Consider the following 21,240-nt stretch of genomic DNA (forward strand, 5'->3'; position numbering starts at 1 on the left):
GTCGGTCGTCTTGAGTCTCAGTGCTGGCCACCTGGAAGTGCCAGCGCTTTCCAGCTGCAATAGATTTTTTTTTTTTAAATCCTTCATAGATGGACCCTAGAAAACCCTTTGGTTGTAGAAACGAGAAAAAGGGAAGGATATCACAAACAAAAAGAAGGAAGACGTGTGATTGGTATGCACAATTAAGAAGGTATGATATAAATACAAAGCACTATTTGAAAGGGAAAGAATCCTGTTGTTTCTTACCTCAACTCCGAGCCTAAAGGTCTTTAAATATTAATATTTGTTTTCCTAGGAGCAGGAACTTGAGTGGACAGGTTGATTTTTTGCAATTCCAGGAATGAGAAATTTATCAGAGAAAAAAGGCAACATTTTTTAATAGAATTGCTTATGTTTATGCTTTGCATTTATGGTTTTGAAAGTAGATTCTAGTCAAATAAGATGGATAAATGGCTTCTACATGCCAGGTGTTTTGCTGGGCACTGAGCAGATTAGCTGGATCTGTGTTAGACTTTTATATCACATTTTATAGCTCATTTTCTTGTGAGGCATAAAGACAATCTAATCAATGACAGCTGGCCTGTGAATTTTAGTGTTACTTTGCTTGTTTATTTTGTTTTCCTTCTCTTGAATGGCTATGAAATTCTGATGCTGCCTTGTTTTGCTATTGCAGGAGCACCCAAGTAGGTAGGAAATTAGGTTCTTTCTCTTATAAAAATGACAACTGATTGGGCATAGAACACAACACACACATTAATTGTCGATGGTGATTTGGATCCAGTCTTTTGAAACTGCTGGACATTGGGACACAGGACTGGGCTGAAGTTCAACTTTGTTTCATTGTTGATCAAGGAACTTCCTAAATAAAATGAAATAGTTGTCAAAGAAAGCTCTACAAGGAAAGGTATTTTTGAAGCAAATTCTTTATTGTGCTAACTACCTGTTGCTAGCCTTCACTTTGCAAGGTGTTTTACAAAGCACTTGGTGCAGGGTTGTCCCTCTTTGCTGAAAAAAAAATCAGTCTATAAATACTTTGAATCTACAGCCATCCTGGTTTATCTATTTTTGAAGGTCTGGTTGTGAACGTAAGTGTACAAACAGGACAAATGCATAGACTCTTTGCTCTGGACTGGAAGGCTGAAAGCAGTTAGCTGGGGAGAAGTGGTGTTGGTTCTCTCTAAGTTCTGAGCAGGAATCGTGGCACTCTCTGCTTCATGACTGTCCTGGTCTGGAAGAATACTCATGGTTAGGTCTGCTGCTGTGCCCAGGGCAGTGCCCAGAACTTTCCTCTTTATAAGAAACCATTTCTCAGGAATAGCTTTCCATTATCCTGAATGAGTTTCACATGTGGACTTGGAAATTGTATCTCAACAACCTTTTTTTATTTTAGCATCCTAAGGCAAATTACAAATGTATTTAATTCGACTTCTTGAAACTATGGTTCAGAGACTATGACATACCTAATTTGGAGCTATTTTCTCTCTGGTTTCTATTTTGACGTGTGCTGGGTTCGCTGCTGTTGTTGCTATTTTGAACATCTCAAGGGAGCTGCTGTCATGGTTGTCATAGTGCAGACAAACACACAAGAGATCCAGAAGCATGGTGCTTTCAGAAAGCATTTATTTTATTTGAAAACATTGTACAGGTGTTACACTGCCACAGCCAGTCCATGGGGGAGCATGCAAATAGAAAATGTGGATTGCTTGTTCAGCTTCCCAGTGTAAAGTTCTTTTTCCTTTTTGTTCATATTTTGGTTCATATTTTCCCTTGTAGTGTCAGGATTCGTGTGCTTCATGATGTGGTGTGAAGATAAGACTCCTACCCATGGGGTAAACTCTGTACTGATAACTAGCTGGGGAGTACTAAATAGTTACAAATCAAAAAGAAATCCCAAACAAACAATACTACAAGCTCGTCCAAAGGTTAATAGCACAAGTTAGCAATACCTAAACTAAACATTGAAACGTTTTGATGGGACACAGTGGTGCAAAGTTATCCATTGCTTGGTCTACCTGGATATGTATTTGAAGCTGTGGGGAGATCCGACCAAGGCAAGCTCTGCCCCCAGTCAAGTTTCCAGTGAGGAAGTGAATGCCACCGCTCATCTCGGGCAAGGTTGAAGAGAGCTGTGGTTTGTCCCTCGTCAACAATCATACAAAGGACTGTTCTCATTTATCGAAGAGAGAAGAGTGGTGGATTAGGACGATGAATTTCTTCCTGGTTGTCTACTGAGGTTACAGAATCCCAGAAACTAAAACGGCTACAGTTAATGTTACCCTATTCCCACTTCCCACCCCACTCTCAAACCACCAATGTTTTCATACTGAAAACATGGTTCTTTGAAACCTTTTGTCTTTTTTCCCTTAAGAATCAGTTCGGATCTTGGACAGCCAAAGTTAACAGCTTTATAAATGGATTTAAACAACCATGGGTGAAGTAACCCAGTGGCGTGAATGTCTGATCACAAGGACATCCAATGACAAAAAGTACACAGTGAATTCATCTTGATAGTCACACTTGGTTTCTGTACACTGGAGTCAATAAAAACATCCTAAAAATGGTCCAAACGGCAACCTTCAGCCATCAATTAATTGCAAACCTTTTCAAACTTTAAAAATGTTCCTAGCCCGCTGAATGGACTTGGAAACAATTTCAGCCACTTGTTTCTCATAAGAGTTTACCGAGTGTCTACAAATTAGAGCCATAAAAATGAATCAAAGAGACAAAGACATTTGGCTTAAAATAAATACTAAAAATGCAACAAATCAAGTAAATTATGCAAAACAAAGGAATGTAAACACAAAAATAGAAGCACAGTCTTTAGAGGTCTTCGGATCTGAATGGACAAAGTATTCAGAGAAAGGTATTTAATTGGTTTAAACGGCAGCAGAGAGAAGATGCTGGCAAAGTTGTAGGATGTGATGTGTAACTTTAGCCCAAGCCTTTCTCCCGATGCCTACCCCATCCCAGTAAAAAAAAAAAAAAAATTGTTTCCATGGGGTAATCTGACATGAAATGTACATATCAGAAAACAACTTTTCTTCCTTTCTCCAAGGTCAGGACTAAACAATACTTTAAAAGAAAAGCTATATGGTTCAATGAAAAACATTTTTTTTAAAACTGAGTTACAGTTCTCAAGTGCATTGATTACTTTGTATATGTGTTGTTCTTATGAGATTTATCAAAGGGGACCATGATGACTCTTCACAGAAGTCGGATAAAACAGCTTGGGAGCTTCTGCCTGTGATGTTCAGGCCTTGTTCAGGCCTTACTTTGTATTCTATTCTTACTTTATGAGATTCCCCCCCCACTAGGTTTTTATTATTTTTTGCTTGATTGATTAAAATATATTGACTTGAATTGTCTCAAATTTCATGAACATTTATAAAAGCCCATAACTCCATCAAGGATCCTCCTGAACTGGAGTCAGCCAGGCTACAGAGTGAGCGCTTCCACACTGACACATGGAACCTATTCTGAATTATAGAGGTTGATGGTGGTTCTCAATGTCCTGTGGTGGGGTCAGGAGAGATATTCTTGAGACAACAGAGCTGATTAGACTAGCGATGTGTCAAACTTTATTGGGATGCTGTTGCATCATCTGTGTATGACTGCTTATCCATATACTCTGCTATGAGAGGGGTATCAAATGTGACCAAAATGCCAGACTTTTCAATGGTAACATCTTTACCACTAGTAAGGGACCAGAACATGAAATAGAAACAAGGATTGTTCCTTGCTCTAAGAGGTGGCATAAGCAGTGATGCCCCACAATAAAGATAATGTCTGTCCATGTTGACATACTGCCAGAAAGGTACTATGTAACTAAGAGGGCAGAGGCCATGGCTTTCCCAGTACTTTGGTTAATTTCCATGACATCATTAAGAAAAAAAATTAAAACAGAAACCAATGTTTGAGGAGAGAGATACACGGAAGGCCAGAAGAAATTTTAAAACATCCACCCCCTAAACATCAATGGTTTTATTTAGAGGGTTTCCTGTAAGCCACAAAAATGGGAGAATTTTTACCCTGTAGTCACAGGGCTTGATCAGATGAATCTCCTGGCAGAAAAGAAAGCCAATGGCCTGGAGTAAGCAGAAAATGAAATATAAAAAGGCTAAAATGTTTGTTTAATATCTATTCCTAGAATAGAGAATTACATGGTCAGTTTCCCCTCCCCACAAAGGTCATAGCACAAAATCCTTATTGAGCAGGCAATCCAACAGATGACAGAGGAAACCATTAGCCACAAGGTCACCAGGATGAGGGAACTTCTGAGGGGGTAGAGATTCTGTGGCATGCATCACTCATATAGTCTGTGCAAAAACAAAACAAAAGGTATGATTCTTAAAAAGTGGCTTGCCATAGAAAAGAGGGATGTAGGCTGATTACGCGAGGGTCTGGCAAGAATTCCCATCAGGAATACAAAACCTCCTTCTGAAAGTCGGTGTAATAACAGTAACAACGATAATAAAAATCATAGTAACAATAATACTTGCTCTTGATTCAAAAAATTTCACAGTAATTAATGCAAGGGTGGGGGCTGGGTCAGGATACACACTATCAAAGCCTCTTTCTGAGCCAGGTGGATTGAAGACTGTGTCCCCAGTGGTCATTCGCTGGTTTCCTTTTACAAAAGGAAGATTAGCTACCTTGCAGTCCACCTGTGAAACTGCACCTACTAAATACCTTTCTCTATGTACAATACAGAGATGATGAGCGAACACGTGGCCTCTTACTTGTCCTCAGTGGGCAGGGCAGGCCTCACCCTAGGCCACACGTACGTGGGGCTCTTCTTCTGTCTCCTGGCCCAGGCTGGTATAGGTGACTGAAGGCTCCACCTGAGCCGTGCTGGGTAAGTCCACAACAGGTCCCGAAGGGTTACGGAACTGCTTGTACACTCGGGGGTCCTGGGCTATGTACGTGGAGGTGGAGGAGTAGAGCACTAGCCCGATGAGGATGGTGAAGAAGGACAGGAGGTAAAGTCCTGAAAACTAAAGCAGAACAGAAAGGTGACTGAGTAGCAAAACTTAGCCACTGACGGGTTAATGACGTCTGGGCGGGGAGAAGCAACCTCCTGCAGGAACCGGCAACTTGATGAGGTCCTTTTGATGGAAAGCGAAAGCCCTCCTAAACTGGCTTTGTCTTATTGATTCCCTTTGTCTCTTCCTAGGTGCTGTGGCTAATGAGAGGAGCATTTAGCTAATTGTCCCTGAAATGCCCATCTGAGAACCTGAATTGCTTGGGAAGGGTAGTTAAGCACAAATTAGGATATATCAAATTCAAAGCAAAAATTCTCCAATATCACTCTGTAAAGGCTCTGTTGTCTGTGGCCTCATTAAACCCAGAAGAGATATAGGTATTTCATTTCAGGGCATAATGAAGCTACAAGCGGGGAAGCCCTCACTGACAGCTGTGGCAGGGCACTCCGTTTCACCGTTATCCAAGGCAGACTTGATTTCACTCCCCTGTACGACCTGTTATTGACTTCAGTAACTATCACTGCAAAATTAGATTATCCTTGAACAGAGAGAAACAGTAAAATGTGGCATCCCTGCCCTACTCATCAAAAAGCAAACCAAATAGGCCTGTATGGACTATGTTCTTTCTCAACAATTTTCTTGATACTTTAGAGGGTTTTTCATTTTAACTTTGTTTGTTTTGTTGCTTTGGGGTGTGTGAGAGTGTGTGTGTGTGTGTGTGTGTGTGTGTGTGCATGCATGAATGCATGCATGTGTCTGTGTGTGTCTCTGTGTGTGTGTGTGTTGGAAGAGTGGTTGGTAAAGGTTTATAATGTCAAGAATACTTTTGAAAAATTATGACCTTGGACCTTCATGAGGAGCTTCATTGGGAAGTTTATCAGAGGAGAATAAGGTCAAAGGGCGAGTGTTGCCAGGTTTCTTGTTTCGCTCTGTTACCCCCGTTCACTTTTACCCTTTATTCAGTCATTCACTCACCCCTTCATGATTTCTTACAATAGTTCCTGTGCCTGAAACATGCAGTTGTGTACTAGGGAAATAGAAATTGAAAAACAAAAATCCCCACAAAAGCCTGGCTCTTTCCCAACAAGAATGTACTAGTCCCTGAAGAAACAGAAGTATAGAGAGCACAAAGCAACACAATACAACTAGGAGATGCCAGACCTCACTTCAGTCAGTTGCCATCAACCATGTCTTGGCCACTGTGGTGGTTTGAATGAGAATGGCCACCATAGGCTCTTGTATTTGAATACCCGAGTTTGGGAAGGATTAGGAGGTGTGGGCTTCTTGGAGGAAGTGTGTCACTTCAATCAGGACCATTTCCAGTTAGCTCTCTCTGCTTCGTGGTTGTTGTCTAAGGTGTGGGAGTTCCCAGCTACAGCTTCAGAGCCACGCCCGCCTGCCTGATGCCATGCTTTCTGCCATCATGATCATGGACTCGTTCCTTACAATGGTAAGTCCCAAATAAATGCTTTCTCTTTTACATTGCCTTGATCATGGTGTCTTATCACATCAATGGAAAAGTAACTAAGGCACCATATTCTCCATCCATTACAGAAGAGGTCTATTTTAGGTTTAACGTGTTTACTTTTTATACTCATACTCTAGAATTAGCAACTAGTAAACAGACAAAGATGCAGTGAAGCTACAAGTGCAGAGGATAGGAAGGTGCTCCAGGGAGTTGGGAGAAGCTACATGGTGATTATAAGCCAGCTAAAAGGATGCTGCTTCAGCAATAGAAGAGACAATTTTGACGATGATATACAGAAAAAAAATTGCCCCAGTGGCTAAACGTCTTTCAGAGTGTGCTTTCTTTCCACCCTTCTCTTTCTGCAGGGCCAAGGAGGCTAAGACTAAAGGCTAGTTTCTGATTTTCTTTCTACAGCACTCCTCACTCTGTTCCCCAGTCCCCTCATTTTTTCACATTCAGGCCAGATGGTAACACTTTGGAATGGGGATTTATATACTAAACTCAACTTGGAGCAGATCCACTTAATTAACTTGAAATAATTAATTAGGGTTTCCTTAATGAAAATAAATGGGCCTTGTTCTTTGAGTCACAGTTTTGGTTTTTTTTTTTTTTTTTTTTTGGAGTCAGGGAAAGATGAGTATCACAGCGCTAGTCCTCATGACCTCAGAAAGCCTGCTCATCTCTGCACTCACCTCCTGAACCCTAGGTCCAAGAATCTCATCCTCCAGCTGGCCCTTAGTGCATCGAAAGGCTTTGTTTCTAACATTATCATCATTTTGAATATTTTATGAATGACTTTTGCTACTCTGCTCATGTATTTTTGTTTCATAGCCTTAGATAACTATTGCCATTGCTGTACATGAAAATAGGGAGACCAGCAATGGGACTTTGTGGTTACTGGTACCTTCTAGCCCTCAAACCAGATTTAAGTCTTAGCTCTACTCCTTACTAGCTGTAAGTCTTGACAAATTTCTTGTACTTTTCAGTTTCATGCTTCCGCATCAATCAATGCCTGTAACTCTAAAAATCGTATTAAACAGGTAAAACAGTTGGGATAGCCACCTTGCCACAGACACACGATTCATATTGGTGTTGTTGCCACTGGTGTAGCTGTATCATTTATAAGGATCAGGTGTCTCCTGGATGTAAAATGATAAGACCGAGCCATAAATCTAAAGCAGGGCCTAGCTTCTGAATGACAGCACATAGTGTATTTCCAGTTCACTTCCATCCAATCCATACAGAACTCACTCTATTTTTTTTTCAAAAGATGGATAGGATGGAACTCCATATAACAGGATCATGGTGGAAGTCGTCCAAGAGGTTTTATTAATAGATGGTAGAGTTTTCATTTCCCCGTAAGGGAACAGCCAGGCAAGCATTGGGATTAATCAGGATAAATACTGGATGTCACAAATAGTGACAGAAATGTTTAACATATTTTTTTACAAGGCAAGATGTGTCATTCCCTCCTGTCTTTTTAGCCTCATAGAAAAAGAATAAGAATTTGGATATAGGTATGTAATGGGCTAACCTATAGCTCTGGACAGCACATTTATGGAACATTTACTTCAAGAACCTAATCAGGCAAACAAAGCTTCCCTGTGGTTTAGAGTGCCTAACTTACTGACTGCAACCTGTATATACTTTCTGCTCCACAAGCAAACAGCAAACTTTCTCGGACCCTGAGAGGCTAAGAGTATTCCACACTACGAACAGGCACATATCAGGCAGAGGCTTGTTTCCATTGAGAAAGGGCTGCCGGAGGGTACTCTGTGGTCATCTCCTTAGCCAGTGGAGGCCTTTAGATCATCCTGTATGTTGTGTGATAGGACAGACGGCCAGTATTTTATCTGTCAAGTCACTTAAAGAGGCCAAGGACAAGGCCTGTGTCAGCACTGGTGTCCCCAAAGGCTGTTTCTGTCTTGATGGCTCTTTGTTTTTGAAAAGGTCTGGAAAACTCTGGGTGTGGTGAGAATATCTCTGTATTGTTCAATGCAAGTCCTCGTGATGGAATAGCCAGCATGGCTAGTTCTGAGCCTCTTCAGCTGGGCATTAAACTCAGATTCTAGAGAGCAACCATATGATTGTATTTAGTTAATGTTCCAATCAGAACATTGCTAAAGGCAGACCAAATTTCCACTTTAGTTTTGGCATCAGACGTGTGTAAGTTGAATTTTAATAAACCTACAAATTCGATAGCCTTCAACCTACATAAATATAAAGATTTTAAAATTCCAGAGTACATTGATAAATATAGCAGGGTTTCTGAAGGAAGTTGGTAAGTTATCAGTTTCCACCATGAAATTCTGCAAATGAGAAGAGTTGGGATAATTAAAGAAAGTTTGTATTCTAAAAAAGAGGGAGGGAGAAGGGGAGCGAAGAGAGGTAGGAGGGAGAAATTGAGAATGAGAAATGGGAAGAAAAGGGTGATAAGAAAATTGTAAAGAAAGAACAAATGAAAAGATGATGATACAGAAAATAGCCCACAGCTTCCTAGGTGAAAGAGAAGACGAAACCATGGTCACAGGTAAGCCTGGTGATTATAGGCAACCCTGAGGACAAGACTCACCCACCATCCTAACCACAGGAAAGTCACGGTTATTGCCAGTCTTTAACCAGTGTCCTTTGGTTTAAATTCCACTGACAGTGACTTTTGAGGTTTAGCAGCGCAGTACTATAAAGAAATCTGTTCCATCTCTCCTGTATCTCAAAGGGCTGTTGTCAGTTACCCTCCTGAGGAGGGGACCTGCTGTTTGAAATTACTTTGGGGCTTGAAAAAAAAAGTGACAACCTCAAGTCACGTAGTTAGGGTCTACCCTGCAGCCATGTCTGGAAGGTTTACAGCAGTTCTGGGAGGCTGTTGTATAGGAGAGCAGCCTGATAGAGATTCCCAAAAGAAGATGAAGCGGCAGGGAACTGGGACTCTGAAGGGTACACTGACAGCGGCCTCACTCTCTAAGGGTGAACTCTTAGAGGGGACATAGCCCTACCAAGCATAGGTTACTATGGTGACTAAGGGCTGTGAACTGTGTCGTCTTGGAAACTGCCTCCCTGACACAGGTGATTTGTGGCTGAGTGGGACCTAGAACTCTAAGCCCAGATCCAGCAGACTGTTCCTCTCTTAGAGAGTTTGTTGCTGAGCAGGATTTGAAAGCACTGAGACCAGCAGGTGGAGAGTTGGTTTTCCTCAGCGTTCTTCCTTCAAGGAGGAACTCGGTGTTCTGTTTTCTCATCTCTCTGATGTACTTTAACTTGGATATTTGACAGCCCTGAGTGTCCAGCCCCCCAGGGTGTGGGTGCGGGAAGACACTGCAAGTCACAGAGCTCACTAAGATCCGCAGTAGCTCCTCAAACATCAGAAAGTGTCTAAATGAATGACTCCGACAACTAAGTTTTAGCAGCCCAGTTTCAGCTCACATACTGCATCAATTTACAGAGTGGGAACAGACAGGGGACACTCTCTCCCTCAGACTGGCAGATTCCAGTATTTGAGGATACAAACATAAGCACCTCAAATTATAAGAACACTTTTTCTTCTTACTATCATTTTTAGTATTTTTGAATTTAATCTTTAAAAATACTATGCTTAAATGTTTTGTCCTCGTCCCACTCTTACTAAATTCCATCTATGCAGTTTTTCATTTTGTATGTTGATAGTTTACAATTTCTTGATCCTTTCTCTTTCTCTTCCTTGTGTTCCTTCCTATTCATCTATTTCTCTTTCTTTATTTGAACTTGTTTTATTTTTATTTGTATGACACACTTATTATTATTATTATCTTTTTAATTTTTAACTTCTTACTTTTAGGTTATTTTTGTCACTTTCTATTCTAATATTCTGGGTGGTTTATTAGCTTTCTTCGATTTATTTTTATGGGGGCTAGAGAAACAGCTCAGTGGTTAAGAGCACTTGCTCTTGCAGAGGATCTGGGTTCAGTTCCCAGCCCGTACATGGTGGCTGATCCAGTTCCAGGGGACGTGACAGTCTCTTCTGACCTCTTCATGCACCAGACACATATGGGTTGCACAAACATACATGTGAGAAACACATTCATAAATGTAAATAAGATAAACCATTAAAAAGAAATTATTTTTGCTACATTTACCGAAAAATATACACATAATCTACTTTGTGGTATTGCTGTTACAAGAGTTTATTAGCTCCTCACTGAGCAGTGCTGGGTGGTGGGGCCTCAGGAGAAAGCTGCTCTCTGGGAAAATCCACATACAAATCCAGATAAGACACAAGACACAATAGGCACAGATGTTATGACATGGAACACAAGAACGGTGAGAAAGCCAGGCCACAATAGACTCCAAACTTCATCATCTGTAATAACTGTATGCAAATGGATTAATATCATCACAATGCTGAGCATAAAACTTAAGAGTCTGCTTTTAAAGATGGCCGGACAAGGAATCAAGAAGATGAATGAAGGAAATAAGCCAATCAAAAACCGAGATGAAGGATTCAGAAATTTGAACAAGGAATTCCAAGTGAAAATTGAGATTCAAGGGAAAATGAAAAGTTTTGAAATAAGAAGTTCAATAGATCAAGCAAACTAGTGAAAAGCATCATGAATAGACGGGGCCAGGTAGGGGAACAATAACAGGCATAGAAAACAAGAGGACCTGCAATCATATAGCAACAAAGAAAAAGATCCTGACAACAATATTTAAATATTCAAGACCTGATAAAGAGACCAAACCTGCAAATCTGTGAGGCAGAAAAAGGAAGCTAAGGTGCAAAGAAGCATGGATAACACATCCTAAAAACCTGAAGCCGAAGCGACAGGGAGTGAAAGAGACAACCAAGCGTGAGAGACGCTCAGAGCCCCGAATACACAAGACTAGAATATTGTCTTCCCCAGTGCCGTTGCGGTTAACGCGGTAAGAACACAGAAGAAAGAACACTGGAGGTTACAAGAGAGGAGTGTCAGGTTATTTATAAAGAAAATCTAAGTGACAATGAACCACGCAGGCAGAGAGCATAGACTGATATAACTTAAATTCTAAAAGTAAATGCTATTTCTCTTAACCATACCTTAGACCATGAAGCAAATCTTAGTAAAATAAAATAATTATCTTACATTATCTTATATTGGAATCAACCTAACAATCAACAGTAGGAGAAATTACAGATAAAGCAGACATGTGGAAGTTTGAATACACACACATATTACACACACACACACACACACACACACACACACACACAAACACGGGGAGGGGGAGAGAGAGGCAAATACTGGCAAAGGTTTGTATTTTGGGGAAAAGAACTCTCATTCATCGTCAGTGGGGATATAACTTAGTACAGTCTCTATGAAAATAAATGCAGAGAACTCTTATGAAATCAAAACTAGAATTACTGCATGGCCTAGCTATATATTCATCTCTGTATTTCACACCTATGGAATATTATTCAGCCTTAAAATAACAGAAAAGTCATGTAATTTCCAGAAAAATGGGTAGAATTGGAGGTTTTCATGTTAAGACAATAAGCTGGACTCAGATAAACAGTACACATTTTCTATTGTATTAGGAATTCAGACCTTAAAAAGATGCAGAAGTAGAAGGGGAGCAATTGGGAAGATGAGGTGGTCTAGTGAGATGGGGGAAAGAGAGAGTAGTGAAATGTGTAGTATAATATACGTTGTGTGTGTGTGTGTGTGTGTGTGTGTGTGTGTGTGTGAAAATGTCATAATGAGTCAGGCATGGTTGTGCCCTCCTTCAATCCCAGAATCAGGAAGCAGAGGCAGAGGTACAGTCCCAGCCAGCCTGTCTAAGTTGTGAGTTCTCAGACAGCCAGGACTACATAGTGAGACCCTGCCTGAAACAAAACAACAAAATCCCTACATCAAATCCCAAATAAAGCATAGTGAAATACACTGCTGTATACATTCTACACTGATTACATTCAACAGACAGCACATCCCTGGCAAGATATGAGGAAGGGGGAAATTGCTTCAGGGGCAGCTGTGCTTCCGATGCTTGTCTAGAAAATCAGCAGAGGTCCCCAGAGCAGAACATGGGCAGTGCTCAGAGGGGAATAAAGTGTAAGAGACTGCTTTAGAATCCGCATTTCCTAAGTGCATGACAGCTTTCATATTCAAGATGATTATTACTCATGAGGAAAGAAGGGGGATTGGAAAATAATACTGAGGTCCCTTGGGAAAAGGGAGAAGATGGAAGCAAGACTTAAGAGTAGAGCACTGGATACATATGAGGAACCACAGAAGAGCAGGAAGAGGAGGAGGATGACAAGGAAGGGGCAGGGCTGGGGATATAGCTCACTTGCTCCGTGCTTGTCTAGGGTGCTTGAAGCCCTGGGTTCAAAAGCTAGAAATGCATAAGGGATGTGGTGAGAAACACTTCTAACCAAAGTCTGCTTTGGATACACAGTGAGTATGAAGCCAGGCTAGGATACAGCCTGTTCGTCCCAGCAGCCCAGAACCAAAATAATCCCAGAGAAACTGTATTAATTAAATCACTGCTTGGCCCATTAGCTCTAGCTTCTTATTGGCTAACTCTTACATATTAATTTAATCCATTTCTATTAATCTGTGCATCACCACAAGGTCGTGGCCTACCAGCAAAGTTTGAGCACATCTGTCTCCAGTGGCGGCTCCATGGTGTCTCTAACTCTGCCTTCCTTCTCCCATGCTATAGGCCAAGCCAGTTCTGTATTCATTAACCAATAAAAGCAACACATAGAAAGAAGGACTTCCTACATTACAGGCATCCTGTTTTAACTGATTCAGATGATGAAGGCACAAGAGAGATTTACATCTCACATAGAGATCAAAGAAGCACAGAATTTAATGTACTTGGAATGAGGGAGACAAATCAGGTTACAATTTTAAAGAAGGAAAAGGTATTTAAAATTTCTTAATAGCTAAGAGGGAAGGAGACAGTAGGACTGGATAAAAACATTATTTGCCTTTCTTTTATCCAAATTAAACCAACATATCTTTGATCTACGTTCTCCCTCTCTCTCTCTCTCTCTCTCTCTCTCTCTCTCTCTCTCTCTCTCTCTCACACACACACACACACACACACGCACACGCACACACACACACACACACACACACACACACACCTGGTATCCCTACTGCAGATCTGATGAGATCTGCCTGCCTTTGAGAGGAGAGTATCCTGCCTCAGTGCTGCTTCCAGTCTCTAGGTACTCCCCAGGCTGTCTACAGAAAAGCAGAAGGAGGGACTCCCAAGCATCTTAAACCATGGCTCAAGGATAATGTTAAAGTTCAAATGGCAGGCTGCCCTTTTGAAGTTCTGGTTGATCTGAGCATGCTGTCCGAGGAAGCATGCCTATCAAACCATGTAAAAAGACTGTGCAAAAATGAAATCAGTGATATTTATTAATCTTAGGTATGCCCTTTGGTGCCTTTACCTATGTGGTGGATATGTGAGTACAATAATGAAATACTTTCTAGTGGCTGCCCAGTTCACTCTTTTAAAAGGATGCTCATATCCCCATATTTTTTAACATCTAAGAGGGTAACATTTGGGAACCTGCTTGCTTAACAGATGCTTCAGAAAGCAGCACTACCATGAATAAGAAGAACAATAAATGCCACAGACCGGCCAATCCCAAGGAGATGCACTATGTCAGTGTGAATTCAAAAACTTCTGATAAGCATTTCCATTTAGATAAGATGACCTGCTAAATTGTTTGCTTCTACCTCCCAACCAAAGTTTCCCCTCCTTCCCCTCCATCCAATTCCTCCCTTCCACTTCCCTTCTACCACCCCTGCCCCCATCCACTCATCCTCCACTATTTCTCTTCAGGTAGGAACAGGCCTCCATGAATATCAGTCAAGGTATATCAAGTTTCAGTGAGACTAGGCTCCTCCTCTTCTTTAAAGGCTGGATGAGACAATCCAGTAGGAGGGATGGGTTTTAGAAGCAGGTATCAGAGTCAGAGACAGCCCTGCTCTCAGGGTTAGGGGTCTCCTAAGAAGACCACATTACACAACTGTAACTTATATGCAGATTGCCGAGGCCAGTCCTTTGCAAGTTCCCTGGTATGAGCCCAGGTTAGTTGCTTCTGTAGGTTTTCTTGTGGCGTCCTTGACACTACTGGGTCCTACAATCCTTCTCCCCCCTCTTCTGCAGCATCCCCCGAGATCCCCCTAATGTTGGGCTGTGGGTCTCTGCATCTGTATCTATCAGTTACTGAATGAAGCCTCTCGGGTGACAGTTAGGCTAGACTTCCAATGCAGGTATTGGGATACCAACACAGCCACAAATCCTTCAACCTACAATTTGTCCTGCTTACAAGGTGTGCTGGGGTACCAACAAGCAATGGGCTCAGATGAAGACCAGTACCCTGAGAGGAAGTTCACCCCTGAGGGCCAAAACCCAGAGGTGGGATATCCCAGAGACCTAGGATAGAACCAAGTATGACTGGAGAAACACAGTCAATGCAATGATTCCTGATGATATTCTGCTATTCTCATGTGTTGACTTGCTCACTTTAACAGGCAGTTACAAAAAGAATTTGAGAAGAGGCTGTGACGGGGAGGGATGCCAGGGAAGGAGTTGAAATTGGAAGAAGGAAAATTGGAAATAAAATAAACATAGTATATCCATGTATGAAATTCTTAAAAAAATGGTTCATGAATCATGAAAACATAGATTTCCCATTAGCCTAGATGGGGAGGAGCTCATTCTGTTCCACCCCTAGATGAGTAGCTATTGGAAGACAATGACCATAGGGGAGAAAGAATATGTTTTCTTGGGTATATGACCACTGGTTGGTTGGCATGCTTCAAAAGATAATATCACATACATTTTCTATGCACATATGGGCATATATATAATATACATATAAATATATAATTAGATATAAAAAATAAAAGGAAGATAAGATCAAGTTGAGAGGGGGGTTGAGGTGACTAAAGGAAATTAGAGGAAGGGATGTAGGAAGTTGGTGTGACCAAAATACATTGGACAGAAGAAAAAAATTCTCAAACAGTAAATACAAATATTATTTTAAAAGACGTCCCTGGTCTGGCAGCATCTTCTATGACTAAGATGGCAGACAGAAGTAAATCTTCACCAGTGTTTGAATATATTGTGTTCTTTTTTATGGGCACATGTCTAATTTTGAAGAACTAGTAGTTGAAATGGTTTTCAATATATTTATATAAAGTTATTTAAGAAGAAAGTTGAGGGCAGCAGTGAGATGGCTTAGTGTAGGAGCTTGCTACTACCTGTGAAGACCCATGTCTAATCTCTGGAACCCACATGGTGGAAGAGAGAACTGATTCCTGAAAGTTGTCCTCTGCTCTCAGGACAGGTGCTGTGGCATGTGCACCCCCCAAAATAAGTTAATGTAAGAATTTTAAAGCAGAGGATGATAGCTAATTTGGTCTTGAGTATCAGAGTCGAATAAAGACATTTCAAGGACTAAGACAAAATGCCAATGAAAACTGTGACTCATTAGTTGGATGTGATGGTGTTCTAGTGATGGCCACCTCAAGGGGAGTCTTTGTCAGTTGAGCCCCTACTTTACACAGAGATTTTAGGAGGACACCTTGTAACAGTGTTCACTTGAAAGGGAAATAGTCAACCTACTGTATGTCCTGGGGTTGAGGGGGAAGTTGGCTCAATAACAGGAGTCACTCTGCAGTCTTGTGTTTCTCAGTGGCCCCAGGGGGCCACACATTTAGCCTCAAGGGACAGTTGTTGGGTACAGAGCCGTGAGAGACTGGTGGCCGGTTCTGGGAGTGCTCAGAGCTATGACCTTCTTGTGATCCTCTGAGGGAAGGCTCTGCCTGCACTTGACCTCTACACACTGGTCCGTGCCAATTGCTAGTCGAGCCAAGGAGGCCAGACAGGCCTGGCTCCAGAGACACACTAACACAAACACACTGATGTGGGACTGCCTAGTCTTGTCTGTGAACTAAACTAACACAACCATTTTTGTTATTATTCAGCCTATTAAAAATATTAAAGTTGGACTTCTGGGTTTACTAAATGAAAATAAATGATCTGACAAGAGACAAGCATTTTGTCAAGTACTTTACAACTGCCCAAGTGGCAGCCTATTGCTGTCTCAGCTTACTTCCCCTCTTTCCTTTCTCTCACTTTTTGTGGGAAAAACAAAAGAACCGACTCTTGCTCCTTCAATGTTGCAACAACTTCTTTCTTCTATAAATACCTTGAAAGATACCAAATGAGGACACTGTACACCCTCTTCTGACAGGCGCCAAAATCAGTTGTTTCTAGACACAATGAACACTTCCCCCTAATGCCTTCAAGCATTCTTTTTCTGGATAATTCAAAACTCAAATTCCTGCTAATATTATCAGCTTAGAAACGAAAAGACCAAGTACGTACGTTAGAATGTCAAACGGCTTGTCTATTCAAATTGGAAAACGAAGGTGTTATTATGATTTACTATTCAGAAAGTTATTTATTCTCTGGGAATCAACTGTATTGTTGGAGTGCAGCGACCACGGGTTCCTAGTCTGTCTCCATGCCTAACATCGTCACCCACAGTAAGTCTTTGTCAGGACCGCAGCTCCCATTTGGTTTATGAGGCCTTCTGTTTGGTTTGCAAAACCAATTCATTTGGTATTAGAGTTTGTGCAGCCAGTCCCTATAAAGTTGCTTTACAGGCAAATATCCTCCCCTGTGGATAATTTCACACATGAGTGCTGCAATAGAGAGCTAAAAATGGATTTCTGCCATTATCTTTTATATGACGAACAGACATTTCCACTTGGCCTGAGGAATTGATAGAAAGCCTTGCTCATGGAGATTTCCATTTCCTAGAGTTCGTTAAAAAAGACTGTAGTAGTCAAGGGGTTTACTCTGTGAGAACGTGTCATTACAGGCTCAGTTTCAACCAAGGGAACTCGATGGCTCATTTGCATCACCATCCCGTGAGCCCTTCTTATTATCATGATAGAGTCAAGATGGGATCACATGTATTTGAGAGATGCACTGAGCAGGGGCCATCATACCACTGGAGTTCTTGTGTCATAACACATCTCTTTCCCTCAGCCCAACGAAAGATGTACCTTGCAAGGGCTGGGATAATTTAGGAGGGGACTAAATGTGGAAACTGATAAAGGCTATTTTGTTCATATGTGTGTTGTAGGTCATGCATCCCAAAGATCAACTGTCCCATTTCAGTGCAATCAAGGGATCGACACAGAAGTACCACTACTTACTACTGGACCAGGTGATACACAGGCATAAGATTTAGTTCCAGGAGAAACAATCTAAATGTTCCTCAGCTGAAGAATGGATAAGGAAAATGTGGTACATTTACACAGTGGAGAACTACACACAAAAAAAAGACATCTTGAAATTTGCAGGCAAATGGATGGATCTAGAAAACATCATATTGAGTGAGGTAACCCAGACCCAGAAAGACAAATATCATATGTAATCACTCTTAAGTGGCTTTTAGACATAAAGCAAGAACAAACCAGCCTACAATTCACAATCCCAGAGAATTCAAACAACAATGAGGACCCTAAGAGAGACATACATAGATCTAATCTACATGGGAAGTAGAAAGAGACAAGATCTCCTGAGTAAATTGGGAGCATGAGAACTTTGGGAGAAGGTGGAAGAGGAGGGGAGAGGAAGGGAGGGGAGCAGAGAAACATATAGCTCAATTAAATCAATTAAAAAAATATTTAATTCCAGGAGAAGCAAGCTCTGCTCAGGAAGTAGAACAATGATTACATTGAACTAGAAATTGAGATTGTCACATTGCCACTTTGGACTCCTCCTGCTTTTGAGTCAACAGGAAAAGAAGGAAGTTGTCTAGCCCAGAGATTAATCCTGATTGCTGTGAGAAACCTGAACAGAAAGGTAAGGAGGCGTTCTTCTGGGATACAGATCACTGCGGATGCCTCCTTCATCATGTGATTAAAGACAATGAAAAAACTGCAGCAATCCTATCTAGGCAAAACTCCAGTCACTCAGAACCTTCCGGAACGATAGTTTGAGTCATGTGGAAGTTAAAGATGATGACTTACAAAGGAACAACGCAGGCACAGAAGCTGGAGAGGAACAGATTCTCAAGCAGAACCATAGGACAGTGCATAGCTCCCTTAAACCAGTTTAGATTCCTGGCATCCAAACTGTGAGAGAATACATTTCTGCTGCTTTAAACCACCGTATTTGTGGTGGTCTAGTCCAGTGACTGTATGAAATGAAGAGGGTTGGTAATTAGTCATTCACTCAATTACTGAGTGTTAACTATTACCTAAGACCCCAAATGCTTCCTACCTACCCATCTGTTCAATGAACACAGCTGAACTCAATAAACACAATGCTTGGACTATGGTGATAAGCAGAGTGGATCACGGAGTATTTATATTTTACTCCAAATGCAATGAGAAAGAAGGATCACTAGATGCTTAGCAGAAAAGCATAGTCTAATTTGTAGTTGAAAGGGATCACTCTGGCTGTTGGTGGAAGATGAACAATAGAAAGGTTGAACTGGGAGGAGGGTATATGGTCTAGATGAGGGGTGTCTTTGCGACTCATGGTGGTAGGAGAAGAAGAAAATCCATCTTAGAGGAAGGCAGATGAAATATGGAAAATGAAAATGAGACAAGTTAATACTGAATCTCAGTTAGCAAAGAAGACTGTTTATAGGAAATACAATTCTGTGTCTGAGCATGTGCGTGCATACAGTCACACATGAGGGCCAGAGGAAAACTTTAGCTGTCATTATGTAGGAGCTATTCCCATTTATTTATTTGTTTGTTTGTTTGAGACGGGGTCTCTCACTGTCCTAGAACCCATCAAGTAGGCTAGGCTGGCGGGCCAATGAGTTCTGTCTCTCCCTGTCTCCCTGCCAATGCTAAGATTACAAGGGCATATCAGCACTTCTGGCCTTTATGACATAGGTTCTTTGAATTGAACTCAGGTCTTCCTGCTTAAAAAGTAAGAACATTACTGATGGAGCTACCTATGTAGACCAAGTGTGATTCTTTAGAGCATTTGCACAGTGTATTTATTCTCATATATATTCTCATATATGTATATATATATATATATACACACACACACACATATATATTCTCCTATATGTTATCTCTTTAATCATTGAGGATTTATATTTGTCTTCTATATTGCTAATCTAAGCTATGTGTTATTCAGGGTATAATTCCTACTAATAATTTCCCCTTAAAGTTCTTTCATTATTGAATTCATCTCTTTCCAGTAGACTGAAAATGTCCTAGGAAAATGGCATTCAGAAGAGTACAACAAAGGTTTCAAGGTTAGCCATGCAAACCTTAGCAAACAAAACTGCAGTCAACTTCTCCCAAAATATTCCTTGCATACATCTCATTTAGTTGGGGGAAGGAAAGTCCTTTGGAGGAGCACAGATTAACATAAGCATCCTGATGCTGAGGGAATGGGACACACTGCCAGGTTTAGCAGTGACATAGAACTTGGTGCCTGCAGACCCCAACCCTTGGCTGGAGTCTGTTCTTATTCATCTTCTCGACATTAGCTGCTTAGTGAACTGTACTACAACGTCATTTTTCTTTATTCTCCATGCTTAAGTCTGTAGGCTCATACACGCTGCTGTTGAAGCACGGGAGGACTCAGCTTTCATTTAACATCTCTATGTATGAATTATTGATGAGCATGGAAGCTGTTCTCTCTCAACTTAAAGAAATGAGCAATGATGTAGAGGTGTGATGATGGCTGAAGGAACAGAACTCTCGACAAAGTGACATATACATAGCTTCCTCCAGTCACACTGCGATTCTTTATTCCTCCTCTTTCCTGTGTTTGCTAATAGCAAGAAGGATAGAAGAATGAAATAATTTATGAGTAGAGGAAATTTGATGTGGAGCTGTCAAGGAACAAATTATAATATGGTCTTAACAAAAATTTTATTTCTAAATGGCAGTTTGTTTTCTGAAACATAGATGCTACCTACTAAACAATCCTCAATATCTATTTTAAAATTCAGAATATAGGTATGTGCATGGTCTGGGCATCAGTTCTGGGTGCAGAAGTTTGGTTATTTCAATAGAATTTTATATGTCATAACTACTGAATTACATAGAAATGTATAATTTTTGAAATTTCTTGAGTACCGCCATAATGTAAAACACCGAATATTACATTTAAAATTAAACTTTGAAACAATTACAAAATAGAATTAGTTAATTTTTTAGACTAAAGTTCAAATGGAATTTTGTGTTCCTCTACTACTAGTATTATATATTTTTCTCCAATAGTCTGTAAATATCTTCTAAATTTAACATCCATGAACCAATATATACATAACCATTTCTCTGATCCTCTCTCTCTCTCTCTCTCTCTCTCTCTCTCTCTCTCTCTCTCTTTCTCTCATTTTTGAAGAGATGGGAATGACAAAGTATCATAAAAGACATGTAATGGAGAAAGGACATTTATTGTCAAATTAACAATGCGAATAGTTCTCTCCTTTTCTAGACAAGCTAGTGTGTGCATATGATTATTGCCTGATATTACAGCTCCTGGGTTGCACCAGAAGTATGACAGCAGTTTGGAATGCTCTCCCAGTCTCTCCTTTTTCTGGTTGCACCAACAGCTCACTATTTGGCATAAGATATGACTTTAGTGTTTTTTTCTTCCTGTCTTAGTTCAGGGTGGCTGGCTCATACTGGTTTTCCCTCAATCCTTTACATAAAATAAAACTCAAAATTGACTTAGTTGAAGTCATCCTACTTCATCCTTAGATGCCACCAAGAGCTCCACTACAGGACAGTCACTCTATGTTCTCCGAAATGG

General features: G+C 40.8%; 1 protein-coding gene across 1 annotated transcript in view; it reads right to left on the reverse strand.

Moving 5' to 3' along the window:
* Positions 1-1,597: 1,597 nt before the first annotated feature.
* Positions 1,598-21,240, reverse strand: part of Slc35f1 (solute carrier family 35 member F1) — a 431,065-nt gene continuing 411,422 nt past the window's right edge. Inside the window, exon 8 of the mRNA XM_041654208.1 lies at positions 1,598-4,994. Within this exon, the coding sequence (XP_041510142.1) occupies positions 4,770-4,994 (225 nt within the window). The 3' untranslated portion in view covers positions 1,598-4,769. The remainder of the gene's footprint in view (positions 4,995-21,240) is intronic.

Source organism: Microtus oregoni, unplaced genomic scaffold (genome assembly GCF_018167655.1).
Source record: "Microtus oregoni isolate MIOR12 unplaced genomic scaffold, Mior012 000006F_ref0000085, whole genome shotgun sequence".
NCBI lineage: Eukaryota > Metazoa > Chordata > Mammalia > Rodentia > Cricetidae > Microtus > Microtus oregoni.